General features: G+C 35.6%; 1 protein-coding gene across 1 annotated transcript; it reads left to right on the top strand.

Annotated features, from left to right (window-relative positions):
• Window positions 1-4,838: 4,838 nt before the first annotated feature.
• Window positions 4,839-8,894, top strand: LOC109215187 (phosphatidylinositol:ceramide inositolphosphotransferase 2-like). The gene is made up of 12 exons (XM_019379202.1): window positions 4,839-5,388; window positions 5,496-5,585; window positions 6,188-6,274; window positions 6,360-6,428; window positions 6,792-6,872; window positions 7,016-7,087; window positions 7,222-7,279; window positions 7,372-7,474; window positions 7,949-8,044; window positions 8,185-8,231; window positions 8,351-8,460; window positions 8,551-8,894. Exons 1-12 carry the CDS (start codon window positions 5,329-5,331, stop codon window positions 8,620-8,622), a joined length of 945 nt encoding a protein of 314 aa, XP_019234747.1. The 5' UTR covers window positions 4,839-5,328; the 3' UTR covers window positions 8,623-8,894.
• The last annotated feature ends 1,214 nt before the right edge of the window (window positions 8,895-10,108 follow it).

The following is a 10,108-nucleotide window of genomic DNA, read 5'->3' as shown; positions in this document are numbered from 1 at the left end:
GGATTTTTAGACCTAAACCCTATTTTAAATACAAGACTTCGCCCAAGAGAGGCATGTATTGAATTTTAGAGTATCTTGGCAAGGAGAACAATTGTGAGAGATCACCCAAAACATCTTTCTTCTTTTCTTTGATTTTTATTGCTAGTTATGATGAATTCTATCTTAGTTTGTTTTCCCATAGCCATGAGTAGCTAAATCCTGTGTCTAAGGCTTTGATGGAACCTATTGGGGGATGAACATCTTGTTTATGTGAATACAAATTGCTAGTTTCAATCTCTATTTGTTCAACTTTGTGTTTGTTGTAGTTAATTGACAGGATCCTCAATTAGATGTGCCTATTTAGTGTGCATAACTTGGAAAAGAGTGCATATTTAGGTTATCGTTGAACAACACCACTCCCAAAGTATAAGAGGAATCTATAATTGCGGGTTTAAAGGCGGGATTAGGGATAACGAAGCCTTGGGTGTAATCTAAAGTGAATTGTGCTAAATAAAGTAAGTTGGTGTATCTCGGGAGAGTGCAATTAGTATATTACTGTGATTACTCGGGAGAGATTTACGGTAATATGAGCGTTCATGATTGATAGAGATGTGTTGGTAAATTTGTATGAGCATAAACAGAAGGGATTCTTTCAATAGGGGAAATCATTGCCTTAGCTTCTTCTCATCATTGTTTACAACCTTAGCATTTTAATTTACAGCTGTTTAATTTACTTGCAACCGTAGTTAGTAAAGCAACCTTCAACTGTGATTCAAACATCAGGGAAGCTGGTTCTGAAGAGTTTATTGGGTCTAAAGATAGTGATCGATAGGTTAACTCTCTGTGGATTCGACCCTGGGCGTAATACTCAGGTTATATTTACAACGTCCGCAGAGTCCCTTTTTTAGAGGGCATAGTTGGGCGTGACCAGTTTAGTTCATATTGCTGAAAATTCTCTTTTACTCCATAATTTAAAGAAGAAAGAAGGATATACTTCTGTTGTTGAATCTATGTTAGATAAATTTAAAAAATATATCTACCTAATTCCCCCCTATTTACCTAATTGGTGCTATTTTAAATTCTTCTATCAAAATGGCCACTTGTCGCTAATTAATCACTGCTTTATATGTTGATGGATATTGGACCAACTGAAATTCCTAATATTGAAATTTGTATTTCTGATCTACACAATCATTTACAAACTTTATATAATTATTATGCTAACATTGTTGTTGCTTCTGCTGCTGTAGATGCAAATATTCCTTCAAGTTTAGTTTCAACATCTGGGACCGGTGCTTTGGAGGATAATGATGGTGTTGAAGATTATTTGATTTGGTCTACACTAGGAGAGCATCAACAAACCAATATCAGGAATATTGATGAACCCCAATTTTACTTGCAAAAGTCACCAGAGACCCGCACAAAGGAATTTCAACCGCTGGGTTGGTGGAGGAGCAACTCAAATCAATTTCCTGTTCTTTCGGCCATGGCTCGAGACGTGCTAAATGTGCCGATTTCAATAGTCGCATTAGAGAGCGCGTTTAGCCAAGCAAGGCACAACTAGGAGATACCCGTCATTCATTGGGCAACAACGCGTTAGAAATTCTAGTGTGCTTCAGAGATTAGATAAGATCAGAACGGCGAAATCAAGGTCGTGAAGAGGTAGATGAAGCGGAGGACCAAGAAATTAGAGATATAATGGTTTATGGTTCTGATTAAAGCAATGCCGGAAATCAAAAACCTCATGTTGACATGGATGAACTTACCAAAATGATTCAAAGCATGTGATGTACTCTTTCTTATTTTTTATAATTGTTGTAAACTTTTAATTTGCAAGTTCAAAAATCAAAAAATCAAAATAGAACTTGCAAATTAATTTGAAGTATTTTTGTTATTCAATGAAAATATAAACGAAAGCCTTCGGAGTTTAGTCCTTACATATTGCCTATTGGTCTTATTAAATAATTTTTTATAGCCATTTACTTTCAAATTTCAATTTTAAAATTTTAAAATTCAAATTTAAAACTTTAAACTTCAAATTTTAAAGTTTAGTTCTAAGCCTTAAAAGATTGCAAACTTTTAAGTATTAATAACATTGAATAAGAAAAATAAAATATACTTAAAAAAAATAACCCGGCCCGATCCGAATCCGTTAAGCCCGAATCCAGACGGGCCAACCAAAACCAGGAAAATTCCAGCCCACTACCAACCCGGAACCCCAGCTCACTAACCAACCCGGAACAATAACCGGACGGGCTATTTTTTTCGTGTCCAGCCCGGAACAACCCATCCGGTTAACACCTCTAGTGGGAACCGAAGCTCAGAGGGTTCGGGCATGTGCAGAGGAGAAGACCTAATGCCCCAGTAAGAAGGTGTGAGCAGTTGGATTTGGTAGGTACGAGAACAGGTAGAGGACGGCCTAAGAAGTATTGGGGAGAGGTGATGAGGCAGGACATGGCGTTTCTTCAGATTTTCGAGGACATGTCCCTTAATAGGAAGGTGTCGAGGTCAAGCATTAGGGTTGTAGGTTAGAAGGTAGTTGAGTATTTTTCTACTTCGTACAGGGTGAGAGGCTAGTCTGATAGGGTTTGTCTTGGACTGCCAGTGATTAATGTTGTGTTCATAACATTCTTCCATTTTTCATAACACCGGGCCTTCTTTACTAGTTATTGTTATTGCATTTCATCTATTTTCTTGTTCTTATGATACTGTTATTATTTTTATGATATCTGTTGATGATACTGATATATTATCTCTTTTCTTCTTTTTTATTTTTTTGAGCCGAGGGTCAATCAGAAATAATTTCTTTACTCCATCGGGGTAGGGGTAAGGTCTACATAAAAACTACCCTTCCCAAATACCACACATATGAGATTTTATTGGGTTGTTGTTGTTGTTGTTGTTGTTGTAATATAGTTGATCAATTGATCTACATCAATTCGCTAATATAAAAAACTCTTGCTTACTATATTGTTGATTTTATTATGTTATTTTGTGAATGTGGGATTCTCAATTTATAGAGTTCCACGATCTTGTCCTCAAGAAATGAACTGTCAAATATAGGGGATATTTATATTTTCCTTTAAGGAAAAGTAAAATCGATCATGATAAATAATTTATCAAGTAACATGTAAAATTCAATTGTGAAAAAAAGTAAATCACGGCAACTCTAACAATTCTTTTATTTGGCTTGAATTTTCTTCGCGAAACTTGATCCACCTTATTTACATAATCTTTATCAATGTTGCTTTCCATGGTTAGATTTGCATATGGGTTAAAAATAAGAACACGTACGTTAAAAGTGAGCATCGATTAAAAATTACAGGGCTCTGCATTAAAAGCGAGCAGAGTTAAAAATGGAGTCATACGTTAAAAGTGAGCAGAGTTAAAAGTGAAAGTCCATACAATAGAAGTAAGCATGAGTTGCAAATGGGAGCTCATGCGTTACAAATACCATAGGTTAAAAATAGTTTTTTGTTTTTAAAGATGTAGCGACATGAATGTTAAAAATATGATTCAAATTTTTATTTCACATGTAGCGCTCCAATCTTTTTTTGGGACAAAAGTCTTCATTATCGTCAAATTAGGCGTTACTTGATCTGAACCGACCTTGAACCTTTCGCTTTGAACCACTAGCTCTGATACCACTTGTTGGAATCGAAACTAACAAGGCTTCGTGAGAAAACCAACAAAGCAATACCTTGGCAACAATAAATGAGACGACAAAAAATTATACTAGAAGAGGCATAATATACTACCACAATATAGTTTTGATCAATTGATCTACATCAATCAACTAATATAAAAAAGAGAAAAAACTTATTCGAAAGAATAAATTCTCCCGCTAAATAAAGTTATCTTAAAGACTATATTGTGGATGCTATTGTGTTATTTTATGAAGGAGGAATCCTCAATTTATAAAGGTTCACAGTTTTCTCTTCCAAGGAAACGATTTATCAAATATGAAACAATAACAGTAACAAATACAAACTCAGTATAATCTCACGAGTGAGGTTTTGGGAAGGCTGTGTATACGCAGATCTTATCCCTACCTTAAAAGTAAAGAGGTTATTTCCGATAGACCCTCGACCTATCAAATATAGAAGCGATCTATATTTTTTTTTTTTAATAAAAAAGTAAAATCGATTATGATAAATATTTGATTATTCCTTCAAGTAACAGGTTAATTCAAATATGAAAAAAAATAAAAATCAAGCGACCTCTAACAATAGGGGAGGATATTATTATAAGGTGCAAAAGAAATCTTGCCAATAATAAAAGTTCAGATTAGCCAACAAATTGAGCTACCAAAATTCCTCAATTTGCTTGTTATTTGTATATATATTCAAGTCTTTTTAATCGTGGACTTTTAAATTTTAAAATCAAGATATTAAATTTTTTAAGTTTGGTCCTATTTTTTCTAATAATCATTTGGCGTTCCGAAAACCATGGCTAATTCGCCCAAAAGGGAAAAGTGCTCACTACGTTTTTTTTCCCATGCTATATGCCTTTGGGCTCGAACCGAAGAATCTTAGTTAAGAGTAGAAGAATCTTATCAATTTTACCATAATTTTTAGTCAGTTGTGAAATATTGATTTCTAGTGTATATAGATAAAAGGAAGAAATGTGTATGCTTTTTGTGAATTTTATTCAAAATATTCTATAGTCACAATTCAAAATGTAGAGTATAAGTTCAAATCCCACAAATGGCTGCTTAATCAGATATTTCTTATTTTCTGTTACTTAATAATATAGAATTATTATATGGAAGGTCATAATCAGTCTCCAATTTCCTTCCCTTTTCGCGAAGGGCGAATTTTCTTTATTTCTCTTCTTTTGAAATAAGGGAAGGGGCAAAGGCTTTATATATATTTGTTTCAATCACTCTTCTCTCTTCTCAACTGTCCTCCGTGTTCAACTCGCGTTTTAGCAGACACTGCAGAAAATCAAACAGGAGAGAGAAGGTAGTTTCTAGAGAGAGAAACCAAACAACACAACACCAGTTTCTAGAGAGAGAAAAAAAGTAAACCGGAAGAAAATTTTCCGGCGACATTGTAAATTATTTTCCAGTGAAGTTTCCATATTTGTACACTCACTGTCAATTGATTGCGTTGCCGTCTCCAGATTATCCATTACCGATTTGGTAATTAGGTTTTCGAGATCGGTTGTTTATCATCCTTCGATTCGTTAATTCGGGTTAACAGGAATTTTTTGGTTTCGATTCGATAATCGGGTTCAAGTATTTCAGAAAGATAAAACAAAAAGGAAAAAGGAGGTCTAAATTTGTTTCGAAGTGAAGGGGGTTTAGGTTGAAAGATGTTGACCACCACGGTTGGTTTGTGATATAATATGGCACGGGTTGGTACAGATAAAGATATGTCGTTTTACATTGGTCGCGAGGCTTCAAAGGTTCGCTTTTTATTTGTTCTCTCTCTTTTTGCTTCTGGAAGTTTTGTTAATTTGGATTTCTGGAGATCCTTTTTCTTTCCTGATTGTGTTGTTGTCATGGAGAGCAGTTGTGGAAGAGATTTTGTGCGGAGATAACAACAGAGATCAATCTTCTTGCTGAGAATTGGAAGTATATTCTTGGCGGTTTGATTTGTCAGGTTTTTACATATTCTTCCTTTCCATCAATTTCAGTTTCTTTTAAGTACTTTTTAATGGTTATTTGAGCGTGCCTAATTTCATGTATTTTACAGTGTGCTGCTACAAAATCCTTCATTTGTAGTCAATTAGCTTTTAAAATTTGGATTACTAAATCTCATTCGTCTTTGCTTTTGGCAAAATGCATAGTTTTTCTGCTTTGGACTCGCAGGTGTAGCAAGTACTATAAGCTTAGGTTGAAATATAACTGCTTTCGATTTGTTAGAGTAGCTAGGTGGTATAAGTTATGTTGAAATTCAATGCTTTTACACAAGGCTCGAGTGTTTCTTTTAGCAAATATGTTATGTTTCCTCTGTCTAGGCAGGGAGGGAGGTTGAGCGGAGAGACAGGAGGTTGGGAGCTGCCAAATTTTGTCTGGCCAACCTCTTACTGAATCATAGCGTTTGTTATTAGTTTTTTGTTACATTTTCTATGGTTGTTGAATATGATTTTTTGGCGAATAAATGAAGATTTTATGTTACTCTGCTTGATCATCGTTTCTTATTCCTGTTCTTATTGCATTTTGGGTACCTGAGTTGTGAAATCTCTATATTCATTTCTTCAGTACATCCATGGACTTGCTGCTAGAGGTGTGCATTACTTTCATCGGCCTGGACCAATTCTTCAGGACGTCGGCTTCTATCTTCTTCCGGTTGGTTTTCTTGCTTTTTGTTTTTTCTTCTCCCCCACTATTACGGTAGGTAGAACTGACCTTTTCTCTTTGATTGAAATTCTAGGAGCTTGGACAAGATAGAGCTTACATAAGTGAAACTGTATTTACCACCATCTTTCTATCTTTTGTCTTGGTGAGTTTGTTTCTCTATAATTTTTCTCATCTTTTGTCTTTTGTCTTTGGTAGGATTGAGCTTACGTAAGTGAAACTGGATTCTTTATCTATCATTACTGTATTTATTCCCTTGATATTTAAGTGTACACAAGCACACATGCACTACTTTGAGGCAAACCGTGAGGCCAAGCTGCTTCAGGCTTTAGATTCAGGGAAATCCTGGATATTAGTTTAAGTTATGTTGATGTGGTGGTCAAACCAGAGTTTCATTTACCCTTGAATGGATGTTGGAAATGTGGTGGTTGGTCTTAATCTTTTTTACTTGCTGCAGAGTTAATTTACCATCTTTTATTCTAATGGTTTTTCTCATGCTTTCCTGCAGTGGACCTTCCACCCTTTTATTTTCAAGACCAAAAAGATCTATACAGTTCTGATATGGTGCAGGGTCTTGGCATTCTTAGTCGTAAGTGCCCCTTTTCTTGGCCTGGATTACTTTCCCTTGTACTCCTTCACTTACTATTCATTCTTATCTACAAATAACAAACATTTGGAGAGAAATCCTAGATATCCATTACATTTTTTAAGTTGGTTAATTGTTTGCCACAGGGTTGTCAATTCCTTCGGATCATAACATTCTATTCTACACAGCTTCCTGGTCCAAATTATCACTGTCGTGAGGTAAAAGCTTTTCTCATTTAATTGATGCTCTTTTTGTTTTAGCTTGTTGTTTTGCTGTCTATCAGCTGTGCCTCAGCTTGTTTCATCCTCTTTTTTGTCAAAGCCTCAACTCATTTTATTCTGCAAATTACCAGGGTTCAAAGCTTGCCACGCTTCCTGCTCCTGACAATATTTTAGAAGTGCTATTGATTGGTAAGTTGCATTCTCCTTTACTAAATGCTCCTTGTGGTTCCAAAGTGACATTCTTTAATTTAGACACTTACATGACATTTATGAATGTGCAGTTCCTCGGGGCGTGCTTTATGGTTGTGGTGATCTGATATTTTCATCTCATATGATATTCTCTCTAGTCTTTGTGCGGACATACCAGAAATATGGAACACGAAGGTAGGTACTGCGGTAATGCTGATTAAATGACTTATGATATCTGTGGGAATTGGGCCGATAATCATTCTAGTCTTAGTTCTGGTGACAATGAAACTATGCAAATCATCCATTACTTGGTGGGGAAGGGAGTTCAGTGTGAGGGTAATGGGAAGTACCCAACCTAGTTAATGAATGGTGCTTCAACTCCCTATCTTTCCTTTTGCTTTGTTTTCTCCTCTTATTTTAATCATCTGCCTAGAAGATAAATTTTCCGAGGGTTCTGTAAGTTCACTTTGGGAAGGGCTTCTTTTGAACTTTTTTCTATTCTACTGTTACAATAATTAGTACTTATTCTTTTGTAGGGTACATAAATGTTATGTGTTAACTGAGTGACTGGAACTTTCTCCTTCCCTTGCTTACGCTGCATTTCTATATTTTGTCAAGTGTTTTGGCACAACTTGCATTTGTCACTGATTGCTAGATTTTATTCTGCAGGTTTATAAAACAGTGTGCTTGGTTGGCTGTTATTGCACAAAGCTTATTGATTCTTGCATCGCGCAAGCATTACACTGTTGACGTAGTTGTGGCATGGTGAGTTGGTGTTTTTGCTTGCTGTGCTCTTTGGTACATTCTTTGTTCACAACCAAACATGTGACTTGATTGAGCCTTTTTTATTTTAACTGAGAAATGGTAATCGTGACTTAAATGAGCCATATATTAATTTGGTACAGGTACACAGTCAACCTTGTAGTGTTCTTCATTGATAAAACGTTACCAGGTTAGTTTTCAGTTTACAGATGAATTATTTTATCTGATTTTCATTCTCCACTCTCTTCCTCTTGTTATTACACAAAAGAAATGTTAAAAAGGCTAAAGTGCTGAGGGTGTATCTTGCAGAACTGCCTGATCGCACTAGTGCCTTGTTGCTTCCAGTGACCAAGGATAGCAAGTCTAAAGAAGAGAATCACAAACTGCTGAATGGAAATTCTGGAGATCCTGCAGAATGGGTATAGAGATTTACACATTTCCATATTAGGGATCATAGCTTTTGTCACTACTGAGATTAGTTTTGACACTGTTTTCTGCATTATGTGCAGAGGCCTCGAAACGGGAAGATCGTGGAAGATGGGAAAGCAGTGCACGTTGAAGCAGTAATTAATGGTGCATAGACGATAAACTTCATGCAACGCCATTAACTCTGATGCTTGCAACCTTGGTACAGAGATTGGTAACAATGCCATTACAAATTGTGTTAATATAAATCATTTCTGGTGTTCTTCCAAGTTCAATAGTTTTGGTTTTAGCGTAGGATACGAAATCAAGGATTGAAATGCTATCGATGTCTCCACAGTTCCCTGTGGTTAAATTTAATGCTATCAAATGTATCATGGAATTCATTTTATTTTTTGGTTAAAGCAATTATTTTCTTATTTCCAAAAGAGTATATGTGTTGTTCCTTTATGCGGCAGTAGCATGGGCGTGAGCTGGTGTGTAGTAGATCCAACTGAATACTTTCTGTCCCTAGGACCACGCATTCCCTTTGTCCATTGTCAAATTCTTTATGTATCTACGCCCATTACCTGTTTGTACATTTATTTTAAAGGAGACTGCACCACAGCACGTTGCTACCCTTTCCTCTGGGACACAACTAGCGCTGCCTAGTTAGTTGTCTTTTATGATGACACAAGAAGCTTCTCTCTCTTCCAACAACATTTTGGTTGTTGGCATGTTATGCTGATCAATAAGACATAGAGGCGGATTCAGAATTTGAAGTTAATAACTAGTAAGTTATGTTTTGCGTGGTATTAATAGATATACATTAAAAAGTTCATATCACACCACTCCATAAAAGAAAAACGAAATAAAAGTAAAAAATTCTTTCTTTTGAAGCTAAATTCCATACTCTTTTTCTCTGAGATACAAGTATTCCTTGTACCTCATAGCATGTAAATTTTTGAGGAAGAGTATAAATAAGTCAAAAGGAGTTGGTATAAACTAGATACTATATATTTTTAAAATGTTCGAACAAATATTTGGTTCACCTTGTTCATATGTTACATCTGCACCTGTCGAAGCTGCCCTCTATACTTGCTTGCACGGCTATCTTACCAGGACAAGCGTTACCTTATTGATGAACAATCACAAACTAGCCCATGTGCCATTGGTTCCTGTTAGGTGAAGCTTCAAAAATGTTTACGCTTTGGCTTTGACTTAAATCAAGAAAACACTACTTTCTAGATACTCTCGCAACTTAAGCCACAGACAAATTCAAAATTTAAACTTTATACATCCGCAATCAGAATTTTAGCACAGGTCACTCGTCAGAATTTGCACTTATTTAATACTACTTTTTAATATATATACAAGATTTGAGTGGCTTAAGGTGAACCCAAAGCATATGCACTATAATCGGTAAAAAAAAAGTAATATTACATGTGAAAGTCTAATTTTTGGTAAAGAAAGAAGATATGAAACAATTCTTGAAAGAACCAATCGGATTTTCAAATAAATCTTTTTTCCTCCCTTTGGTTGGAATTAATATGATTTCATGAGACTCCTCCTCCAAATGAAATTCAATGGGATCCAGAGCGACAACATTTTCATCCATAGGATCGCAAGTACCCAGATAGCTAGATCAAAAAAGAGTTAAATTTA

The sequence above is a fragment of the Nicotiana attenuata genome, unplaced genomic scaffold (assembly GCF_001879085.1).
Source record: "Nicotiana attenuata strain UT unplaced genomic scaffold, NIATTr2, whole genome shotgun sequence".
Classification (NCBI taxonomy): Eukaryota; Viridiplantae; Streptophyta; class Magnoliopsida; order Solanales; family Solanaceae; genus Nicotiana; species Nicotiana attenuata.
The sequence above is the reverse complement of the archived record's forward strand: the minus strand, read 5'-3'. Positions and strand labels throughout refer to the sequence as shown.

Coding starts and splice junctions, on each gene's coding strand:
- LOC109215187 (XM_019379202.1), top strand. CDS start 5,329: ATGGCACGGGTTGGTACAGATAAAGATATGTCGTTTTACATTGGTCGC. Junction 5,389..5,495: donor TTGGTCGCGAGGCTTCAAAG/GTTCGCTTTTTA, acceptor CATGGAGAGCAG/TTGTGGAAGAGATTTTGTGC. Junction 5,586..6,187: donor TTGGCGGTTTGATTTGTCAG/GTTTTTACATAT, acceptor TCATTTCTTCAG/TACATCCATGGACTTGCTGC.